The sequence below is a fragment of the Aspergillus thermomutatus genome (genome assembly GCF_002237265.1).
Source record: "Aspergillus thermomutatus strain HMR AF 39 chromosome Unknown NODE_24, whole genome shotgun sequence".
Lineage (NCBI taxonomy): Eukaryota > Fungi > Ascomycota > Eurotiomycetes > Eurotiales > Aspergillaceae > Aspergillus > Aspergillus thermomutatus.
In genome coordinates this window covers 150,187-173,440 of record NW_020798072.1, presented here as the reverse complement: position 1 = coordinate 173,440, position 23,254 = coordinate 150,187, and the positions used below count along the sequence as shown (strand labels likewise).

Sequence of the window (23,254 nt, the reverse complement as noted above, 5' to 3'; positions counted from 1 at the left end):
TCTCTTGAGTTCTTCATGGCGTTCATATATTTGTTCTTTCCACTTGGCATCAGCGAGCGAGCGTCAAGGTGTCGATAGAGGGTGGGCTACTCGTCTTTTTTTCTCGCTGGTTCCTGGTTTATGCGGTTTACTTGCAAAGAGCGGGCGTCATTCTTACATATTCGTTCCTCCCTTTTCCGTTCCCCTATTAGATAGATAAGGCATGACATTTAGTGTGATCCATGGCCGAATGAAGCTGATTTATCAACCGATTTTGCTGCTTGTTTGGAGCTGCTCGTTGCCCCACCCGATAGGCGGTGACATCACCGACCCCATTTCAGCTTGCCTCAAGAGTAAAGAATCACTTAGATAGAGCTCCTTCTCATCCTAAAGAGAAGGCAATTCATCGTCCTTGGAATCATCCCATTCTCTAATATTTCGCAACAGATTCAAACATGGAGCCGGTACATCTATCGACCTCCTCGAAGGTCCTGTTCAATAAAGTGCGCAAGATAGTGCCTCCCATGCTGGAGAAGTTCCACAAAGGTATGCTCGATTCGGCTGAGAACTCACAGAATCCTCTCTCTTAAAGAACAATGACTGACTAGAGAAAAGGTCAGCATGGGCGCGTGGCTGTCATTGGAGGCTCTTTAGAGTATGTCGAAGGACTCCCTGTACAACTCTTTGAGTGCAAATACTCATAGTCATAAAGCTACACTGGAGCTCCATACTTCTCTTCAATGGCATCGGCTCGATTAGGTATGTCATCAAAGTAGCCATAGCTGACCACTTGGTATCGGTTGACTAACTGCAATGCAGGTTGTGATATGGTGAGTCGGACAAGTCTTTGCGCCGGCTCCAGTATGATGATTTCTAACAAAGTATAGAGCCATGTCATTTGTGAGAAATCTGCAGCTACCGTTCGTAACCAATCAAGCCCCAATAAAATTTACGTGTTCGGACTGATGTACTTTCCAGGTCATCAAGTCCTACTCTCCGAATCTAATGGTACATCCATTGCTTCCGAGCACCGACTCGGTTAGCAACCCCAGCAACATCGACGCTCCCGCGCTTGCTAGCCCTATTGTTGCCATGCTATCTCGGCTGCATGTGTTAGTAATTGGTCCGGGGCTAGGTCGTGACGGAGTGACTCTGAAAGTGGTCACTGAAGTTATGAAGGAAGCGCGGTCCCGCTCGATACCCTTTGTTCTAGACGCTGACGGCCTGCTTCTCGTGACGGAGGATCCCGACCTGGTCAAAGGCTACAAGGACTGTATCTTGACACCCAATGTCAACGAATTCAGTCGACTGGCCAAGGCGTTGGGCATCGAAGTTCCTAGTCAGGCACAGATTGCGACCCAGCCAGATGAAGGCGACAAGACCAGCAAAGAATCGCACGCTTGCGAGCAACTTTCCCAGGCCTTAGGCGGTGTGACAATTATCCAGAAAGGACCACATGATGTGATTTCGAACGGTTTGACGACTCTCATTTCAGACTTGAAGGGAGGCTTGAAGCGCAGTGGAGGACAGGGAGATACACTCACAGGGTCGCTTGGTACACTGCTGGCTTGGAGAGCTGCTTACCATAACAAATTATGGGACTCCGGCGAGCAGGAGAACCCAAAAGAAGCGCAGACTAAGCAGGATGTGTTGGCTGAGCTTGAGTCGGAGAACAAGAGAATGTCCCCAGCAACGACCCTACTACTGGCTGCATGGGCAGGCAGTGGCATCACCCGGGAATGTTCTCGGCGGGCATTCAATGCCAAAGGCAGGAGTCTGCAGGCTAGTGATCTCACCGACGAAGTCCATGAAAGCTTCTTGGAATTGGTTGGGGAACCAGAGGCTTCCAAGACCCATCTGTAGGCTATTCGCCGTCTGGGCCTTGCGCATATTCAACCTGCAAAGGGTTGACGGTCCTAAATTTGAAGGATCAACTGACCAAGGTTTTGCCACGAAGGGAGGCGGATTGCAGTGGTTGAACCTCGAATAATGAATTGAGCTTGATGCACATAAATCTGCCTCCCTTGCTAAAAATAGCCAACGCTGTAGACTTCAATCAAAGAGTTCTACTTCATGCCCTTATTCGATGCATCTCTTGGATCTGACAGATGAAGTGTCTTGAGTTTCTCCTCTTGACCTCGCATATACTTAGTTTCCATTCGCCAAGTTCCAGTATCATTGCTGGCCTGAAAGCCTGCACATCTTTCTCCGCCTTTCTACCTTCCGCCGTCCAAAGACTGCATCTCGCCAAGGGCATTGGGTCTTCTTTGTGTCGCTCGAAGTCTAACAAGAGATTTATCAAGTTCGGTTGGTCATGTGTTTCTTCCAATTCTACTGAGACTGCCAGACGGTTCTGCTGCTAAATATGGCCCGAACACTTCCAATCACAGAGAACAACCCAGTCTAACCGAGTCATCGTGGATGAGGCTCCCTTAGACTCGATGACTGACTTGCCCTTTCTGACGGGTATCTCTGCGTGTCTTTTGCAGTGGCAAGGACAGGGCTGAACTCGGTACGTCAGATGCATTTGCGGGGGAATATTGGCTACTCTTCTGTTCATGTTCCAGATCTCGTATTGCAACTACCAATCCGAGGAAACCCTGACGTGACACACGTCCAGTCAGATTCAGCTGGGAGACATCCAAAGCTACGACAAGGGTCACGGAAGCCGTCCTCTGTGCGATTGAGAGACATGTCTCAGAGACTTCTCTTCTTTACCTTTTGCGCCTTCACCGTCTTATGACGTGGATATCGGAGTGAAGATGCTGTGTGGATGACTTGCGCAGTGCCTCATGGCCCATGGATGGCCTTACTGTCAGTTGCATGTTTGTGTTCTTGAACCTTGAACGATGCAAAGGTATATAAAGAGGGCGATGATACTCGATCAACACCTGTTCTATTCTCAAGCATTAAGGCATCTTTCCAACGAAGACAGCACCAAAGCACTATCGAACATCCTTCAACACCTTCTGAGCTACCTTTCAACAAACCCACAACCATCAACATGAAGAACCTCTCCATCCTCACCTCCCTCCTCCTCGCCTCCGCCTCCCTCGTCTTCTCCTCCAGCATCCCCCCGAAGTGCGGAACTTGCAACCCGCTCTCCGGCGAAAACCATTGCGACATTACCACCTCCTGCATCAACACAGGCACCCGCTTCCATTGCGCCTGCCGCGCCGGCTACAAAGCCTCGACGAACAACCAGGACGTCACTAAGCAGTTCCGTCTGAATGTGCCCAACTACCAGTTCCTGGTCTTCACCCCCGAAAGCACCGAGTGCAACACCCTCTGTGACAACCCTTACGGCGCAAGTCCGGACCTGTGTGCTGAGGTTCCTATCTATGACAAGTGTGCTGTTTGATGTGAACTGTCGTCATGCCTACTTCTTGTGCTAAGACTGGATTATTTGCCGGGAACGAGTGTTCTATGACCACATTCCTTCATGAGATCTACCTGTTCTGCAATGTCATGCAACATATACATCGCTCCACCAATGTGAATACTGATTGTCTAATTCTTGTCCAAAGACCTTGGCGCATGGCTCACATCGAGTCAACCAGAAGTAATTATGCATTGATTCGTATCCCAGCAACCTTTCGGATAGATAATGTAATATACGCCCTAACACCAGTTTCCGAAATCTACCCTTCATCAAGGAACTTTGCGTAAATCCCATGCTCTTGCTCATACGAGGAACAACAACCAATCCCTAACAAGACGATCGAAAAACCAGGGAGTTGCAGCAGACTTCAGCGATTATTTTTCGCCGGTCTAGACTGCAATCGTTCGATAGCTTATTAGATGTCCATTGCCTCATCACCGCCGAGATCCAAGAAAATGAGGCGACTTCCGTTGTTAACAACTTGCCAGACCTGCGAAGTAGTAAAGATATTAGTAAGAGCGCATGTGGGAGTACTCAGGCTGACAACACGTACATTAAGCTCTTCGTATTCATCGATCGCCATTGTGAGCTGATCTTCTGTGAATCCCTTGGCAAGGACACGCTCCCTAATCCTTCTCATGCTAAGTTCGCCCTCTTCACCGTCCCCAACAGCGGCAGCGCCGCTCTCCCGCATACCGCGGATGAGGTTGTAGATCTTGCTGCTGGGGCTCTGGTCCACACCCGACTGACCGTCATTGGCCAGTGATGCTTTGCTGACCTCGACAAGGCGCAGAGCCTCATCGACGTCCTCCCTAATGACCTCCTCGCTGAAGCGAAGACGGGCAAGAGCTTGCGAGAGACGAACGACACCAAGCAAAGTACGGGGAGTCACATGAGAGAACTGCTTCTTGCTGGCTTCGTCGCTCTTCTGCTGCTTCCTCATTCTCACGTAAGCTCCGACCATGTAATCGGAAACTGACGAGGGCACGACCGGCCGATACGTGCGCGCCTTAGCGATATACTGACGGACTTCATGTGGTGTGAACAAAATCCCAGCATCCTCAGTCTCTGGGTGTTTGTTGTGCATGTGGACGTACGCAACGTGGTTGGCCAATTCTTCATCGGCTTCCCGCGATGGAGTGTCCAGGATGAGGAACATGACGTCGAAACGCGAGAGCAATGCGGCGGGAAGGTTGATGTTCTCTACTGGAGAGATTCGCGGGTTGTACCGTCCATAGAGAGGGTTGGCTGCAGCCAGGATGGAGGTACGAGCGTTTAGGGTTGTTGTGATACCCGCCTTGGAAATGGAAATGGTCTGTTGCTCCATCACTTCATGGATGGCAGTTCGATCGGTATCATCCATCTTGTCGAATTCGTCGATACAGCAAATGCCATTGTCCGCCAAAACCAGGGCTCCTCCCTCCAGCACCATCTCATCCGTGACAGGATCTCTCATAACAGCAGCCGTAAGACCAACACCGCTGCTACCTCGTCCAGTAGTGTACACGCCTCGTGGGGCAACCTTGGTGATGTATTTCAGCAACTGCGATTTGGCAACACCAGGATCACCCATCAGGCAGATATTGATGTCTCCACGGATGTGCATGCCGTCGCCCATTTCCTTTGTCACACCTCCAATGAGCAGAAGAAGCAACGCTTTCTTCACGTCAAGATGCCCGTAAATCTCGGGAGCAATAGAACGAGACAGGTACTCGTACATATTTCCAGACTTTTGGTACTGCTCAATCTTCCTGAGCGTTCGACCGTCCATCGTCAGATCATTGTAAGACTTTTTATGATGTGTGATGTGCTGAGCTTCCATGTATGTGTCGGTCAAGAGACCAGCACGGATGGCTCTGAACCCTGTGTAAGGTGTGGGGAGGAAAATGCCGGCAACGTCAACAACATCTCCAGGGTTGAGCTGTCGTGTCAGACTTCCATGACAGTGGATGGTTAGTGTCCGTGGAATGTGACCAACAGGAACCTGATCTGCCATTTCTTGAATCTTGACCTCCTGGAAGGGAACAAATTTCGAAGCGCGAGTGGAAAGAAACAATTGTCCCTTCGAGTTGTTCTGCTTGCACTCTTCAGACAAGCACTCAGTCATAGGAAGAAATTGCTTTGTGGTAACCGGCTGAAACACTTCACATCCACACCGATCGCAAGTATAGGCATTAATCTGGACTGATGGTTTGACGTCCGAGACACGAGTTGTGATACCGCGAACCGTGATCAGACTACCCAGGTGTTCTGCTCGCACATTACGGACTGCAAGGGCCTTGGAGTCCCGGTCGCTGCTCGACCCAGATGGAGTAAGAGGCTTGAAATTGAGGGTGTATCGACGAGTCAACTCGGGAGGAAACATCGAGGGAGCCGCTGCCGCATCCATATCGGCCTCCGCAGCCATCGCCATAGCCTCGTTTCGCTTTTCACGTTGCGACATAATGACATCGAGAACATCGTCTTTGAAGCTGTAGGCCGTTAGCTGGAAGCATTCTTTCAGAGAACAGACCACTCAACATACGTGATTTCCTTCGTCTCTTTCGGCATAACAGCATCGACCGCGTCAGAGAAAACATCGATGTAACGCTTGGTATTCCGTTGTATGGACTCAACGAGCTTCAGATCTGTGTCCTCCGGTAGGGATTTCTCGAACTAGCATAGAGATTAGGGTACTGTCCCACAATCTGGACATCCTGGAGTCTTACTGTAGCCAAGTCATCCAATTCAATCAGAACGTTTGTCCGTTCCCGATCTGCTATGTCCTGCAGGATCTGCATGTACTTGAGCTTCGGTTCTCGACGCCTGCGGCGTGTTCCGGTTCCTTGTGCCCCATTCCCATCTTCCACATCGTCCATAAAGTCATATTCGTCGCTGGTAGCATCTCCGTCGATGTGAAGATCTTCAAGCGCCTCGGTCGCAGCAGCTTCGGAAGCCGATTCAAATGTTTTGAAATGCTGTAAAAAGTCTTTGAAGGCGTTCAATTGCGCCGCATAGTCGACTGGCGCTTGGTACTGAAGGAGAGCCATAGTGAGGCAAGAGAGAAAGCCAATTCAATTGACCTGAGGCTGGCAAAGTAGTGCAGTTGGCGACAGGATCAGATTTCCATTGATCAGAGCAAGAATAAATCAAGGACTCTGACGGTGTGAGGTTGGCTGGTACCTTAGTGTACTCCGTTAGTGGATCTTTGGCGCTAGCAGCTTTTTGGCGCAAAACACGTCGCGACGCGAAAGGGACGCGTTCCCATTCCTCAAATGGCACTAGCCTCAGATTGGACTAGTCTCAATGACACGTGGGGCGGAGCGGAAAATGTCTCGGTCCGAAATACTTCAGGCGGGCCGACTCGGCGAACGGCGCTGGGCGGGCATTTGATTTGCGGAGTCAATGAAGTCCGGGGAGATGCTATCTGTCGGTGTCGATGCTCTTCTTCCCCCAGACATTTTGAAACTTCTCTCCCGATCCATTTGAACAGCAAGGGTTTGAGTATCAGCGCCAGATAATGGCGCCCAGAAAGCCCTCGAGCACAGCAGAAGTCGCACTCGTGCCTTTGAAAAACTGTCTAGTGAACTTGCCTCCATCACTTGTCGCACTGCTGGTCAATGCCAACACGGTACGTCGCCTTCCCGTGAACCCCTTGATTCTGATTTTACAAGCATCTAATCTGTTTCTAGGCTGCACAAAATGTCATAGTCGAGCTACAATATCGTCCCGCTTCGGGGAGGGCCAATAGTAACCCGGCGCCACGATCATGTTACCTAGGATGGACGGGAATGCCGAGCAAGCGAAAGCTCGCACCTGTTGTTGGTCGGGAAGGAATTAGTAGTGGATCTACGAGGGAGCTGGACGTCTCGATGGTTGAGTTAGATACCACGTTCGGAAGAGTCCTGGGCCTCTCAGAAGGGCAGAAGGTAAGACCCTCTCTTGGAGACCCTGGTTGCCACGGGTTTCTCACGCGGGTCCAGGTTGGGATATACATTCACCTCGACCCGCCAGTCGCTCACACCATTAATATTGAGCCATTAACTCCGGAAGATTGGGAGAGTATGCGCTGCCCTCCATGTGAGACTTAAGTGATCGCATCAGCTGACAACACGTTGCCTTCAGTTATTGAGCTTCATGCGAACTTCCTGGAGCTCAATCTCCTGTCGCAAATCCGCGCTCTTCCTAATCCTACGTACAGCTCGGCACAGTCAGAGCACATGCATCCCCTTGCGCTGCACCTGTCTCCGACATCCACGGCTAATATCGTCATTACCTCGCTTACCCCCGCGCCACCGAACACAGCAGCATTTGCGAAAATAGCGCCTGACGCAGAAGTCATTGTTGCGCCAAAGGTACGCCCTAAGTCTACCTCAAGAGGTTCAAGAGGCGATAGCCGAAGCGTGAATGGCAGCAGCAGGAAAAGTGTTGGTGGGAGAAGTAGCGGAAGCACGGTGCGACCCAAGAGCGGCCGCTCCGACTCGACAAGTAGAGGCGCTCTCTTTTTTCGAGGGGTGGATCGCCGATTGGTTGAGCCGTACTTCGATGGAGAATTCGAGGATGATGCCAATGAGGGCTTCCGCGTGTGGGTTGACACTGACATGCTTGCAACAAGTGAGCTACGTGGGGCCAGCTGGGTCTGCATTACTGTCGTCCAACCTGCGGGATTAAAGGCGCCACCGGATCCCCAACAACAAATGAACCAAGCAGAGCAGAAGGCAAGCGAAGCAGGGGTACCGGCGACAAAACTGGTGGCTAGATTAGCCCCTTGGGTAGACTCTCCAGATACTCAGCATATCGCCATGTCTACTCTGTTATGCTCCGCGCTGGGCGTTGAAGGTATGGTTGGGGGCATTGTACGTGTTGAAGCCGCTCCTCCGCAGTTGCAACGGTCTATGGTCAGGACGCTCAAGATCTACCCTTTCATGGCCGATTCTACTAAGAAAAAGGACGGGCTCAAATTTGGCGCAGACACTGCAGCCGCCAAAGATGCGTTGCTTGAGCGTATCAAAGTGATTTATGGTAGCACCGGGACGGATAAAGGGCTGTTGTCTGGCCCTTTAACCGACGGTATGGTTCTACCAAGATTCGAAAATCAAACGGTGTCCGCGTTCGATGGCGCTATTCTCCGATTCGATCCTCCCTTGAAGAGCAGTTCTGATGGCCCCAAACAGATGCTCGGATGGGTTTTGGGGTCCGAAACCAAGCTATCGCTGGAGGTGCAAGCTGAGGTTCCCAAGCCTGCCGAACAAGGCCAATTATCTTTACCCACCGAGGAGCCACTTCCCAGCAGTATCCCCGAGATGGTTGGTATCGACCAGGTTATTTCTCAGTCTCTTGACAGCTTGACCAAATCATCTTCTGTCTTAGTGACAGGCGGTCTCGGGTCTGGAAAGACAGCACTCACACATTTGCTGGCACATCGCCTGCGAAAGGACCACTTGTTCAACGTGAAATATTTCTCTTGCCGTAAACTTGTCACTGATGAAACTCGAATCTCTAATATCAAGGAGACCCTCAATCGCCTCTTTATGTCTGCTTCTTGGTGTGCTCGTCTCGGCGGGCAGTCCGTTGTGATTCTGGACGATCTTGATAAGCTATGCCCAGTGGAAACCGAGCTACAGGTAGGAGGAGACAATGGCCGCAGCCGTCAGAACAGTGAGGTAATCTGTTCGATGGTGCGAGAATACTGCTCAATGAACTCTTCTGTGGTCCTGCTAGCGACCGCCCAATCGAAAGAGTCGCTGAACAATGTCATCATCGGGGGCCATGTGGTCCGAGAGATCATCCACTTGAGAGCGCCTGACAAGGAAGGACGGCGCAAAGTGCTTGAAAAGCTGACGAGCCATGATCGAGCCTCCACAAGCCTTGTCAATGGTCATGTGCGAACGGCGAGCGCGTCCACTCAAGACTCCTGGTTGGATCCTTCGAACCCTGGAAGCCGTCCGAGCTCCGCTGGAGCAGATGGCTTTGTTCTAGCGCGAGACATCGATTTCCTCGATCTGGCTGGGAAGACAGATGGATATATGCCCGGCGATCTGGTCTTGCTTGTCGCTCGGGCACGGAATGAGGCTCTGATACGGTCCGTTCAAGACCCTCTGACCGCATCCAAAGCAGTCACTCTCGGGGCTGAGGACTTTGAGAGCGCGATTAAAGGGTTCACGCCGGCGTCTCTGCGCAATGTCACCCTCACCTCCTCTACCACGACATTCTCAGCTATTGGTGGTCTGCACGAAACCCGGAAGATGCTGCTGGAGACCTTGCAGTACCCTACCAAGTATGCACCTATCTTCGCGCAGTGCCCTCTGCGTTTGCGTTCAGGCTTGCTCCTGTACGGCTTTCCGGGATGCGGGAAGACCCTTCTGGCTAGTGCGATAGCAGGCGAATGTGGCCTGAACTTCATTAGCGTCAAGGGTCCCGAAATCCTGAACAAGTATATCGGTGCGAGTGAAAAGAGCGTGCGTGATCTGTTTGAACGAGCCCAGGCCGCCCGACCGTGCATTCTCTTCTTTGATGAATTCGATAGTATTGCTCCCAAGCGTGGCCACGACTCCACCGGTGTCACGGATCGTGTTGTCAACCAGCTTCTCACACAGATGGATGGTGCAGAAGGTCTTTCAGGCGTGTATGTTCTCGCTGCCACCTCTCGGCCCGACCTGATCGACCCTGCGTTGCTCCGCCCAGGGCGATTGGACAAGTCTTTGCTCTGCGACATGCCCAGTCATTCGGACCGGGTCGATATCATTCGAGCTGTGAGTACAAAGCTTGTGATGGACGCCGAGGTGGTCGCTCGGATCGACGAAATAGCTGCAAGAACCGAGGGCTTCTCCGGAGCTGATCTGCAAGCCGTCGTGTATAATGCCCATCTAGAAGCTGTCCACGATGCACTTGGCGACCATTCGAGAACAACCGACAAAGCAACAACAAAGAGCAGCGCCAAGCTTACACCGAGCACCAGCAGCAAGTCATTCATACAGTTCCTGTACTCTACGTCGGAGCAAAGGGCTGGCGCCGTCTCCCTACCGCCACCAGCCGTCGTCGCTGCCAGGATCGAAGCCATCAAGAACGCCCGACGTCGTCAACGCCAGATCGAGCAGGGGACAAGTAGCGCCGCACCAACCACAAATGGGGCTACGGAAGAAGCGCCGCGCGAGGAGATCGTGGTCCGATGGGAACACATGGAACGATCCCTTTCAACCACACGCTGCTCACTCAGTGAAAATGAACGCAGCCGGTTGCAGGCAATCTACCGGGAGTTCGTGGAGGGACGTAATGGCGAAATGCCGAATGGTGAAGCAGGTCGGGAGATTGGGGGGCGGACGAGCCTGATGTAGATGGGTGCATATCTTTTCTTGTTTCTTCATTTTCGATATAATGTATTAGACCTACATTGCTATGTTTCGGCTGTATATATGCATGGCTAGAGAGCGATGTTACGATGAGACGTGGAATTTGTTTGACATACAGTCTCGCAGAGTTTTAAGATCAAGTCCCAAAGACATAGGGGGAAAAAAAAGTATAGAAAAAGAAAAAGCGCTCAGCCCTGTCTCGAACCGAGGACCTTTCCCAGACACGCAGAAGCTGCAGAAAACTCGACACCTCCAAATGAGGTCTGTAAGATAGAAAAAAAAACTGGTAGCTTCTCTTTGATTGAGCGTGTCATCCTTAGTGCAGGGGCCATGCTAATCTTCTCTGTATCGTTTCAAATTGACCAAATGCCCGAAGGCACTTGAGAAGAAATTGAAGAGGTTTATATGCATTGCGCAGTGGAAAATCCCTTGATTGTGATTGGCCCGCCAAGCGATGGCGGGGAACGTCAAAATGCCCTGTCACACTGTCAGTTGGGAATGCTTCAATGGTTTTCAAGCAGGATGAGACAGCGACAGAGGATTGAGTGAGGAAGTCTGAAGATGTAGCTAGACTGTCGATCCGAAGAAAGAGTTTGAGAAAGGTGATGGACTAGATGCATAGTGGGCTATGGCTGTATTCTACACAGTACACTCTCCCTCTTTGCATGAGGAGATACCCTGATAGTGATGGATGGTAGGACTCAGGGTCAAGAGATACTTTCGAAGGGATACTTTCGCAGTTCGCAAGGATCTCTAAACCATTGGAAGACAGTCCAATGATTGTTGCTTTTTTACTCCGTAGTCATACTAGGTTCTCCACAAAACGCAACAAAATCCCAATGCGGCAAAAGCTAGTGTGCAAATACCGAGAGATCCGGTAGATATTGATTATTCTACTACCTTATCTATCAACTTGACAGATGATGGGATCAATCCTCTCTGAAGCTGTCTGGGGGGCTTAAACACAGTGTGTGATAGAGTACCTATCTTATTGGCATCGCGGGTTACTCAGGTCTATCAGTAATTGGCCTTCATCGCCGCGGATGGCCGATGTGGAGTGCCCGCATCTCGGGTATTGGCTTCTCGTCGGCGAGGATACCGAGGCAGTGTCCGGATGTTCAGTAATTCCAAGGTTATTGTCCATCGCCATATCAGAAAGACAGTCATTTGGTGTGCCTTGTCTCTTCTTTATCTCCTGCTAAAGACTGCGATTGTTTCAGTTGAATTCTACGATCACGCTCACACTCGTTCTATTGACATTTTGAGTCGTCCATTTCTCCTCACCCTGTCTACACTACCCCGCATCTTCTGGTCACAATGCCAGTCTCCTCACCGTACCCGTCGATAGACATTCCCAATGTCGACCTTTGGACCTTTCTCTTTGAGAGGAAGGACCGGCCTTTTCCAGATGACAAGGGTTCGTGTATTCCTTGTTCTTTCAGGCCCCGACCTGAAACTAACCGTAAACAGTCATCTACGTAGACGCCGAGACAAAGCGACAATACACCTACAAAGATGTAAAAGAGACGGCGCTCGCATTCGGCAAAGGCCTGAAGGCCATTCTGGACTGGAAGAAGGGAGATGTGCTGGCCCTGTTCACACCCAACTGCATTGATACGCCGGCTGTGACATGGGGAACTCACTGGGCTGGGGGTGTGGTATCTCCAGCAAACCCCGCATACACAGTGGAGGAGCTGGCCTTTCAGTTGAAGAACTCGGGTGCTAAGGCTCTCATCACTCAGATGGCGCTGCTGCCAGTCGCCACGGCAGCTGCAAAGCAGGCAGGGATCACGGAAGACCGCATCATCCTCATCGGCGATGAGCGCGACCCGCAAGCCAGGTTTAAGCATTTCAGTTCGATCAGGAACATTTCGGGGGCGACTAGGTACCGCAAGACTAAAATCAACCCTGCAACGGATCTGTCATTCCTGGTCTATTCGTCGGGCACTACCGGTGTCCCTAAGGGAGTTATGCTGAGTCATAGGAACATTGTCGCCAATTCCCTCCAACTTGCGGCAGGAGAGAGTAAGCAGCTGAGTTGGAATGGTGGCGCAGATGGGAAAGGAGATCGAATTTTGGCTTTCCTTCCCTTTTACCACATCTACGGTCAGTCCTGCGGCTGTATGACATCTTTCTAGCCTATCACACTGACAGAAGCTTCTAGGTTTGACCTGCCTGGTTCACCAGACCATCTACCAAGGCTACGAGCTATATGTCATGCCAAAGTTCGACATTGAGAAGTGGTGCGCCCATGTGCAGAATTACCGCATCACGTTCAGCTACGTGGTGCCCCCGGTCGTACTGTTGCTCGGCAAGCATCCCATTGTCGACAAGTACGATCTGTCCAGTCTCCGGATGATGAACTCTGGTGCCGCTCCGCTCACGCAGGAGCTTGTCGAGACTGTTTATGGACGTATTAAGACCGGTATAAAGCAGGGATACGGCCTCAGCGAGACCAGCCCGACTACCCACACCCAGCCGTGGGGGGAGTGGCGCACAAGCATTGGGTCCGTGGGCAAGTTGCTCCCCAACATGGAAGCCAAGTATATGACCATGCCTGAAGATGGGTCCGAACCTCGCGAAGTTCCTGTGGGCGAGGTGGGCGAGCTGTACTTGCGCGGACCCAACGTGTTCCTGGGCTACCACAACAACCCGGACGCGACGGCCAACTGCCTTTCCAAGGACGGATGGTTCCAGACGGGAGACGTGGGCTATCAAGACAAGGATAACAACTTCTATATCACAGATCGTGTCAAGGAGCTCATCAAGTACAAGGGCTTCCAGGTGGCTCCGGCGGAGCTGGAAGGAATCCTGGTGGACAACGAGGCGGTCGATGATGTCGCTGTCCTTGGTGTTGAGAGCGAAGCACACGGGACAGAGGTGCCACTTGCTTACATTGTGCGAAGCGCGAAGAGCAAGAACTCGAACGTCACTGCCGAGGAGGAGGCCACGAGGATCGTCCAGTGGCTGGACGGCAAGGTTGCATACCACAAGCGGTTGCGTGGGGGTGTGAGATTCGTGGACGAGATCCCTAAGAGTCCGAGTGGGAAGATTCTGCGACGGCTTCTCAAGAAGCAAGCCAAGGAGGATGCCAGCAAGGCTCTGGGTGCCTCTTCTCCCAAGGCTAAGCTGTAATACGTCCTGAAATCTGGAAGTATATGAGCATTTATCACACTGTAGATCGATGCTAGCATTTGTATATAACAATCATTGGGAATATGGGGACACCTGTCATGACAATCGTAGTTCATCTGTATAGCGGCAACCCTGTAAGATGCAGGATCACGGGAAGAAGCGCTTCACCATGCCATCGACATCCTCCCCATCAACCGCGTCCACTTTTTCCCGCGCTACTCGTTCAACAGCCTCCTCGATCGGCTCCTCCCCATTCAACAAATCATACCAACCCTCCGTATCCGCCCTAGCCAGCAACTGATCCGCCACCCTGGCGACATCCTCCCTCGTCACCTTCCCCTGGCCCCTCGTCTTCCCCAGCGCCACCCGTCCCGTCGCAGGCTCATCAGTCAACGTCCCCGGCCGCAGACAGATCGCCTGCAACTTCGCCCCGCCGGACTGCTTGCGCCGCGCCGCCAACGCAGTCATGTACTCGTCCGCCTCGAGCTTAGCCTTGGCATACGCAGGAAGCACATTCTTGAACACATTCTGAACAGCCGCCCAATCCTCATCTGACATCCAGCTCGGATGGACCCGCCGACTACCCAACCACGAGACGAGCAGGAACTTGGTGACACGCGGCGAGGCGAACGACGCAGCGAGGAAGTGCTTTGCGGCTCGTTCGTCGATGGCGAAGGTTCGTCCGGGGCCGCCTTTGCCTCCGGCTCCTGCAATTATTTTTTCGTCAGTCTATCAACTACCGCGTGATGACGTGGCAACAGGGCGGATAATATACCGGCCGACCAAACTACATAATCCGGGGACACGGCGTCGATGATCTTCTTCGCGTCGGCGTCGCTTTTCACGTCATCCAGGCTGGATAGGAGAATGGAGAGTTTGCCTCTTGCGCCTTTGCCCAGGGCGAGGATCTCGTTCTCGTGCTCGGCGTTGCGGATGACGCTGGTGACGTTCCAGGCGCGGGCGAGGAGGAGGGGCGTTAGTTTTTGGGCTACCTTGCCGTGGCCGCCGAGGAGGAGGACTTGCATTGTGCAAGGGGTATTAGTGGGTTTATTGACAGCTTTTCTCAACAGTACGGATGATACCTTATAGAATGGAGGATTATTATATGGAGCTGATCATAGAGGAGTGGTGCAATGTGGATTAATAATTGTGGTGGTGATCTATTGCGTCATGGACTTGGCACTCGTGGATTGTTCTGAGCTGGGAGCTTTGTTGCATTACCCCTAGACTTCATCGCATCAAGCATGGAGGGCTCATATAGAATCAATTAGCATCAGAGTTCGTCGTTTTGCCTCCCGTTGGTATATAGGGTTCTCCGTATATACTTCCCATTTACCCCTGGTTGCGGAGAATATATCAGTGGTAGCAGCAAGGCAAATCCGTCACCATGGACAACTGGCAGAATCTTCCTCTCCAACAAACTGGCAATTTCCATAATAAAGTAAGGGATCTGTTTATTCACAGTGTGGATATACCAGCTAGTACCTCAGCTACCCCTCTATAGGCAGAAAGCCCTTTATTGAACATTTGGACTCCTTCGAATATCCACACTGGACTTCTCCAGCTCTTGCTTGGGGTTGACAAGGCGACAGATCTTAATTAAACAGGACCAGATGTCTCACTTTAAGTGCACTGGTGACGTAGGGACAGAAAGAGTCAATGAGAAGTCTACATCGAAAAGGCACAGATTGAGAGATGGTGATTATGATGGCTTGGTGGACTAACCGCAGAGGATGTTACTACGATGAAACGACGCCTCTAAAATGGATTGAAACTGGAAGTCTGAATATTGAATCACTTGATCAACGCTTGGTTGGTGACTAGATGACGGCTAGACTACGCCTCGCTTGATTCAAGTTCAACGATGCGTCTCTGCATAGACAGACAACTGTGAGACATGGGGTAGACAGATAGACGAGATACCTTACTCCGTAGATAGAACCTTAGGAGGGCGACCAATGATAATCTGATGAGGGGAATGTTTAATGAAGGACCCAAAGACCCAAAGACCCAAAAGGTCCAGGCCTGGGGAGATTATTATGAGGAGGTCCGATCCGAATCTGTGTTTGACTACGGGTTCTGAACGGGAGAAGCCTCTGCATTTCTATCTGGTACTGTACTTAGCCCTACATTCCACAGATCTTTTTTTAAAATAGTCTATCAACTTCATTCTTCAGGGTGAAGACTACCTACTTTTACCACATTCTAAAGGAAGTGCACAAGAGACAGACCTGACTGGAGATGGAGGTCAAGGCACTCGTACTGTACTGTATTTTGGATTTATTGGCTCTGTCAAAGCTGAAATGCCATGTATCCTTTCTAGTACTAGTCAGGGGCACCCACCTGTTGGGTAAACTCAATACAGTCCTGTCTTGTATCACAGTGTCAGGTACCAGTACTACTCAAAACCACACTAGGCTGGGCTGTGACAATGTCCCACAGGCCCCGAGGAATCGGTAATTGCCATTGGGCACCGAGGGAGGTTTCTCAACTCTCCAGCTCAAGCTTAGAACTTAGAAGTACCCTCCAGGCTAAGAATCATCCATCCAGGGCTTTTCGAGGCTTGATACCTTATTAAGGGCCGGTAATTTACCTTGTCAACGGCTGTCAACCTGCCAGTGCCAGAGTGTTAGTACCAATTATGAAGGATTTTCCCAGTTGGAAATAATCCGCGGCATTGCCTACCACATAGGTAGTCCTACCTTGGTATTGTCCATGGTAGCAGTCATACTGAACTGATGGCCTATTCCTCGGTCTTTCCTTGCTGTTCCTGTTCACTGTTCCGATCAACAGGTTCATGCCATCATCCTGTGGAGTGGTCCATTGATCTCACGTTGAGAGACCACGATCGTCAAAGCTCAGATAATAGGATGGACCTCGTTTAACATGCTCATCGAGTCATCTCGCCTGTAATCTGGATACTCCCATTATTATTTGCGTTGTGCTATAGCCGGGATGACCTGTGGGCCTATGCAAGACCGCACATGAATGATGTGTGATACGTCCAAACTCTGCGACTCGGAGAATAACCATGATATTATTATTGTGTCGTCTGATGTTAAAACTCTGCTTCAAGTCTTTGGCTCCACGGAGAACAACATATGCTTTTCACATTTGGAGGTTGTTACATTTGAGGCACACAGTTGACTTTACCCACTATATCATCCGGTTTTTCGTACAACTTGTTACTAGTCTTTATGAGGCTAATATATCTCAAGGTCAATGGTAGTACTCAAACGAGTGATGACGTCTCCTTGATGTTATCAAGATGGACACGCGGAGTGCACAAAACCAGGAAGTCAAGTGTAGGTCCTAGCACTAACATAGTCAGTGTTCAAACCCGATGTTCTCTGACGTTCGAACATTAAGAATCCAGAGCAGAGCCACAACCTGAGCTCCGATTGTGAGATCATTATGGAGTGTCTACTCCCTAGTGCAAGTGTGTCTGAATCTCGTCGAGGATCAACCACATGAATAGGTCACACGAGCGCTGCTGCAGAACCATGACCTTGGACTTGGAGACATCAAGTAGATAGGCTGGAGGGGACTGACAGAATACTGAGATCCATCCTCATGCAGTTATCCAGTTTCCAGTTGTCCTTTATCGAGGCTCCAGCTCAGCCTTCGTCCTCAGCCCCAGATCGGCCCACATCCTGTGGACAGGACCAGATTTGGCCATCTCATTGAACACCTACATTCTGTGAGCTGCGACAAACCTGATTATTGAATGAATCTCAGTCTCATGTAAGCATCAGCAGAGAAATCCCCCCAAGTCTGCTGTGAAGAACAAGATGAATATTACAGATTCATATTTCCATACTTAACTGTGTGTCGCAAGTTCGCAACATTTCGTACTGTATGGTACCTGAAACACACCCGTTATTGCACCATCCGATTGGACTATTGATGTTGCGGGACCTGCAAGGGACGCTCCGCGCTAGTATGAGGTACCGTACAGTATTAGAAGGTCACCCATGGTTTCTTAGCAGTTTAATATCTTGCGTTCCTGTGGTCGAAATTGAATATGATGGATGTCGTGCCAGGGGCATGTAACCACGGGAATAAGGCTATTCAGAAGGCAAAATCGGGATGTATAGAGGCATCAAAAATTCATAATTGATTCTACGCTCATCGCGTGGAGGTGTTCTTCCACTTCGGCATCAAAATTTGATCTCTTTGTCGATCCCCTCCCAATCAAACACTCGCCAATGTCGCCAATGGGACCCAGAGATTATTTGACTCTACTATCCACCATCTAGATAGACACTAAGGCAGACTAGCACTGAGCAAAGTCCTCTGTAGTCCGTACCTTAGGCGCTGGAACACTGACGAAGAGAAGGGAAGAAGACGAGAATGAAATGAAAAGGGAAAAAAGGAAGAATCACTGACGATCGAATCCAGATCTAATTTTTTTATTTTATTTTTTTTTTTCTTCGTCCCATCCATTAATTATCAAATAACCTAGAAAAATACCGAGCAAAGAATAATAAATCAAACAAAATCGTCCGAACGCATGACAATTATTACTTTGCCTACTTCCCCTTCCTTCTTCCCTTCTTCGACTTGGACTTGTTCGCTCTTCATGAAGTAATCACACACTTCCTGCGTCCTTCGTATCCAACTTCCGTCTTTCCTTTAGTATCTTTGCCTCTCAATTCATCACTCTCGTTGGCACACACTTCGGATATCTCCCAATTGATCACCAACTGCTTGAATCGAATCAATCGTTCTCGACCCATTCTTTCGCTCCCTTTGGTCCTCTCCTCCACTGTAGACGTCAAATCATACAACCAACCAAATACCTCCGCCACGCTCAACATTGCATTGCAGCCACATTCAACCATCTTATGCAGGCTTGCCATTAGTCGATTTCGACCAGTTCCATCCACCTAGGATTCCTCACCTGCTTCGTGACTCTCCTGTTGCCCTGTCTGTCGAGCGCTCAGCCCATCCCTATCCATAATTGGCTATTTTGGGAGCGAGCCACAGTCCTATTCGCAGCTGCGGAGTTCGCCATTCTGTGCGCAGGGGATGAATTCATCGTGATAGTGATACATTGATATCTCTCCTCCCATTTCCATCACACTCTGTTTCTCAGCATCCTGTATGTCATTGCTTACCCGTCGTTTTATCAATTCCTCGCACTTTCTCTATCTGTACACTGTTGTCAACAGTCAATGGCTTCATTTCTGACTCGTAATTGTTGATGGCGTAGCGGTTCACCACCATCTTTCGTTCGAGTGACCCCTCCTGATTGTGCGAAGATCATCGAGCCCTCCTCGGACGGATACTTTCGCCTTGCCATCACAATCCATATCTTACGACCGAACCATGAATCGATTTCGGAAAAGCAGAAAGGAGAAAGTAAAGGAGGATGGCGAGAGCATGGAGAGTGTACCGACATCACTGACCTCCAAGTTGTCAAGGAAAAGCAAAAAAGGAGAACAAGAAGAAAAACCGGAGCTCGACCTCGCAAATGCCCTGCCATCCACGGATGACTTTCGTACCAGCTTGCTGATGCCAAAGTTGTCAGCACGTTTCAGCATGCTGCGAGAACAGGACGACCCCGACTCATTGATCGGCAAAGCGAGTGACGACAGCGTCCTCTTCCCCAAGCGCGCTTCCCGGTTGAATCTTTTCGGGCACAGTCCCAACCTTTTGGCAGACATTGACGAGGCTTCCATAGATGGTAGGCCATCGATCAACCTGGGCCGTACCGATTCGTTCGTCTCCGGCGGCGACGGTGGCTATGGGACCGATGACGATCGCTCGCACAATGGCAGCATCATGAGCAGGGCCCGGCGAGCCGAGGGCAATAATCTATTTGGTGGACGGCAAAAGGTTTATAAGATCCCGACCAAGTCAGGGAATGGTTCCGGGACCGAGTCTGGTCGAGCACCAGTGGGACGTGCCCTATATGAGCACGACCTGTCCATGTCTGCTTTTCAGCGCTTGAAGCTGAAGGAAAAGGAGGAGGAGCGCGCAGCCGAAGAGACTCAACACGGATCTCCAGCCCAAGAATCGGAGGATGGTCTATCAAGCATTTCCTCCATGAAGCGGACAGCCTCGTCCTCAACCGCATCGGGGCCTACTGCCAATGGTCGCACGTCAACGGCAGCCACCTCGATCGACGAGGAACCATCTTCCACAGCGTCTGGTGCTGGCGAAAACTTCAAGCCAGGATTCATAGGGGCCATGGCCCCTGAACGTGGCTCGGTTAAATCTCGACGTCTCTATGGGCAAGGTCTTGCTCAATCCGCACAGAACCAGCAGAACACTACACTGTACCGCCTGGAAAGTCTGAGTCGCCAACGTGTGGGCACGCCAGAGTTGCCTCTTCTTAACCGGACGTACTCCAGGAGCGCGACCAATCTGCGTGACCGCCTCCAGAAGCTCGCGATCACTGAGCCAACACTTGAGACTTCCCGCCCGAACAGCCCTCCTCCGTCCTCGGCCACGTCGCCAAAGTTGCCGAGCATTGACAGCGACCCCAAGGGACCAAAGTCGCAACTGACTCCCGGCTATGGAGTACCGCCACTGAGTCCGCCTGTCAGCGAGAATGAGGAAGTAGGAACATTGGCGGCCGCCTTGCAACCGGAAGATCATGGGAAAGCTACGGCGATGGGCCTTTTCAACAAGCCTCAAACCGCCTTTGATGAGAATCAGTTTACGCGACGTCAACTGCAAATGCACCAGGGCAGGAGCACACCGCCCCTTCGACGAGCTCCATCACCTCCCGGTCGGATGACTCCACAGGAACGCAGTGGACGTTCTCGGGGTCTTTCAAATACGAGCGGCTGGTCCAGACCTGAGTCCGCCTCATCTCATTACAGCGAGTCCCATCGTGCAGCGAACCATTCGATTGCCCCGAGCATCGAAGCTTCTCCCGCCGCCCCGGCAAATGGCACGTTTTTCGCAAACTCCAGTCCTGATGCATCCGATGATGAGGGTGATGAATTCAATGCAAGGGACGTTGCGGCTGCTATTGACGCTGTGCACCCTGCTTTCCGGTCTAGCCCACCATCCAAGCCTGCAACTCCCCCAGAAGAACATCAAAGCGTTCTGCCTGAAGTTCGGTTCTCCGATCTCGGTGATCTGAAGCCTATTGCTGAGAATGAAGCATCGGAAAGTGCAAGCGTTGCGGACAGCAACGCTCTCCCTGAGAAGCCCGACTCACCCACCCTCGGACCCTCGGGGCTTGGACTTAGTGGTCTGATTCGCACCCATCTCCGACGTGACAGCGATCGCTCGTCATTCCACGTACCACACTCTCCTGCCTTCCCACCAGAACCCAACGATGACGATGTTGATAGATCCGTTGCCAATGGATCGGATACGGTCGATGGTTATTCTCAGCGCGCGTCGACGGACGGAAACAGCTCAAGGGACTCACAGGACAACTCCAAGGTACTTCCTTGGGAAGATGAATTAAAATCAAAGCATAGACGTCAAGGAAGCACCGAGACCCAGCGGGAGCGGGAAGAATTCGAGATCGAGCTTGCGGAGCGGCGTAGGAGAGTGCAGGAAAAGCTGAGGGGGTTTGCTGAGAGCGAGAGTCGATCAGCTAGCCCGATCTCCGGGCGTCAAACGCCAGACTACCCCCCTCAAACAAAGCCTGGCAACGCATTTGCCCTTTTGAAGAGCAAGAACCCCAAACATCCCTTCTTCAGCAGACAAGACCCGAAGAATTCCAAGACGCTCGGGCTCGCCAGCGCATCCACTCCATCCTTGGTACCGGACGACCCCTGGCGAGAGGAGGATGAGAAGATGCCCTTCAGCTTCGGCAAGCACTCCAACACCAGCTCACCGCAGATCGCCGGGGAGAGGTCTATTCGATCCAGAATGGCGGCTTTTGGCGGCCGCAGCAGTCACGAAGACTCCCGCGAATCGAGCCGCAGCCGTGGCGCTTCGCCGCATTCGAGCATGAGGTCTCAGAGGGATCGTTCGAGCTCAGACGCCTCCGGCCGCTCCAAGAGTCGAACACGATACCGCGATCGCGATGATCTGGGAACACTGGAAGAAGATGCTGCTGGCCCCCCAGAGCCGTTCCCGCACTTTGACCAGCGAGCCGCCCCTTCGGTTCCAGCTTCCACGCGCCCATCGGTAGAGGTCAATGATCGTTCGGCCTCCTACGATCGTTGCTCGTCGGCCGCATCTGGACGATACCGCAGCGGGAGTCGGTCTGCCACATCGAGCTACTTTGATCGACCTCCCGTTCCCCCGCCTTCCACCAACCCTTCTATGATTGGAGTGTCCCCTCGGCCGTCTCCAATCGCTCCTTATTCCGCCAATGCCACACCACCTCTGCACGAAATGTCCCCGAATCCTTCTACGACATCTCTACCCACCCATGCAACCGCCGCCCATACTCTGCCCCAGCGAGCCCCAGGCCATGGCGGCCTTCAGAAGCGGGTCATCGACAAGACTCAGATCTCCGAGCCAACTTTTTTGTCATGCACATCCAACGTGCCAACTGTGGGTCTTCCCCCAGGCGCGAGCTTAAGCAATGGCATGGAGACGCCCCCAATCCCGCCTATGAACCCACGACGACGACGCCAGACCACCACCCAGACCATCCTGGGCGCTCTCAAGGGCGAGAAGCACGAGTCGTACTACCCGGCCTCGATAGTCAGCAGCCCCCCGGAGGAACATAGCACCTTCTCCGACGACAACAACAAGCGGCCCAAGTCCAGACACAACAAGCTCCGCAAGACCTCCAGCGAGGGCGGTAGTCTGAACTCCAAGGCCCGACAGCAAGCCATGGCTGCTGCCCCTGCGCTTCCTACACCGGCTATCCCGCAGTACCCGCCGCCCAATATCCCCATGGAAGGAGGAATGTTCTAAACGTATCATTTCCTCAACGAAGTCCTCTTCACATTCCCTCGTATAATTCCTAGTCATGTTGTCTGCCTAGCATCTCGGATTCCACAATTTCCCTCCTTATATCTCCTTGTTATTCGATACCTCTTGATTCAGGATTACTTCTTTTCGTCGACGACCATATACCAACTGCGTTCTTTTCATGTTGAGCGAATGGAGATTATTTCTTGCTTACTGGGGTTACTACTCATATATAGCTAGTCTTTCCTTACATCTATCGATTCACATACCTCTTCGTTTTGGACATCATCCGCATCGAACTAACACTAAGGTATATTGTAAATATAGACAAAACAATACAAAAGTGTGGTCTTTAAATGACGTTAGAACGCCTAGGAGACATGTAAAACTGGTCCCTTTTCGGAAAAGTAAAGAGAAGAAACCAGGAGGTCAAGACTCGAGGGGTCTGTTTACCTCTGTGAGCATTATTTCACACTGAGATGCATCACATGGTAAATATCAGCCCTGACGTTTGTGTCTTCTCCCTATTAGTACTTTAAGAAAATAGAAGTAGTGATTATAGGACATATCCTCCGCACTTGAAAGATAC

General features: G+C 51.3%; 7 protein-coding genes across 7 annotated transcripts; 5 read left to right on the top strand and 2 right to left on the bottom strand.

Moving 5' to 3' along the window:
- Positions 1-434: 434 nt before the first annotated feature.
- On the top strand, positions 435-1,842 carry CDV56_109342 (ATP-dependent (S)-NAD(P)H-hydrate dehydratase; the record flags this gene model as incomplete). The annotated part of the gene is made up of 5 exons (XM_026762961.1): positions 435-525; positions 595-634; positions 692-751; positions 869-899; positions 958-1,842. The coding sequence occupies 5 exons, from the start codon at positions 435-437 to the stop codon at positions 1,840-1,842; spliced, it is 1,107 nt and encodes a 368-aa protein (XP_026617404.1).
- Positions 1,843-2,983: 1,141 nt separating this feature from the next.
- On the top strand, positions 2,984-3,340 carry CDV56_109333 (putative adhesin; the record flags this gene model as incomplete). Its single annotated transcript, XM_026762952.1, has 1 exon — positions 2,984-3,340. One exon carries the CDS (start codon positions 2,984-2,986, stop codon positions 3,338-3,340), a length of 357 nt encoding a protein of 118 aa, XP_026617403.1.
- Positions 3,341-3,776: 436 nt separating this feature from the next.
- MCM7 (DNA replication licensing factor MCM7) lies at positions 3,777-6,390 on the bottom strand (the record flags this gene model as incomplete). Its single annotated transcript, XM_026762926.1, has 4 exons — positions 3,777-3,851; positions 3,915-5,832; positions 5,886-6,016; positions 6,070-6,390. The coding sequence occupies 4 exons, from the start codon at positions 6,388-6,390 to the stop codon at positions 3,777-3,779; spliced, it is 2,445 nt and encodes an 814-aa protein (XP_026617402.1).
- Positions 6,391-6,860: 470 nt separating this feature from the next.
- On the top strand, positions 6,861-10,674 carry pex1 (AAA family ATPase peroxin 1; the record flags this gene model as incomplete). Its single annotated transcript, XM_026762883.1, has 4 exons — positions 6,861-6,971; positions 7,033-7,269; positions 7,324-7,402; positions 7,466-10,674. 4 exons carry the CDS (start codon positions 6,861-6,863, stop codon positions 10,672-10,674), a joined length of 3,636 nt encoding a protein of 1,211 aa, XP_026617401.1.
- A 1,332-nt stretch (positions 10,675-12,006) lies between these two features.
- On the top strand, positions 12,007-13,824 carry CDV56_109231 (acyl--CoA ligase; the record flags this gene model as incomplete). The annotated part of the gene is made up of 3 exons (XM_026762850.1): positions 12,007-12,106; positions 12,160-12,795; positions 12,854-13,824. The coding sequence occupies 3 exons, from the start codon at positions 12,007-12,009 to the stop codon at positions 13,822-13,824; spliced, it is 1,707 nt and encodes a 568-aa protein (XP_026617400.1).
- Positions 13,825-13,971: 147 nt separating this feature from the next.
- CDV56_109224 (uncharacterized protein) lies at positions 13,972-14,849 on the bottom strand (the record flags this gene model as incomplete). Its single annotated transcript, XM_026762843.1, has 2 exons — positions 13,972-14,531; positions 14,600-14,849. The coding sequence occupies 2 exons, from the start codon at positions 14,847-14,849 to the stop codon at positions 13,972-13,974; spliced, it is 810 nt and encodes a 269-aa protein (XP_026617399.1).
- Positions 14,850-19,368: 4,519 nt separating this feature from the next.
- Positions 19,369-22,668, top strand: CDV56_109143 (uncharacterized protein; the record flags this gene model as incomplete). The annotated part of the gene is made up of 1 exon (XM_026762762.1): positions 19,369-22,668. The coding sequence occupies one exon, from the start codon at positions 19,369-19,371 to the stop codon at positions 22,666-22,668; it is 3,300 nt and encodes a 1,099-aa protein (XP_026617398.1).
- Between the last annotated feature and the right edge of the window lie 586 nt (positions 22,669-23,254).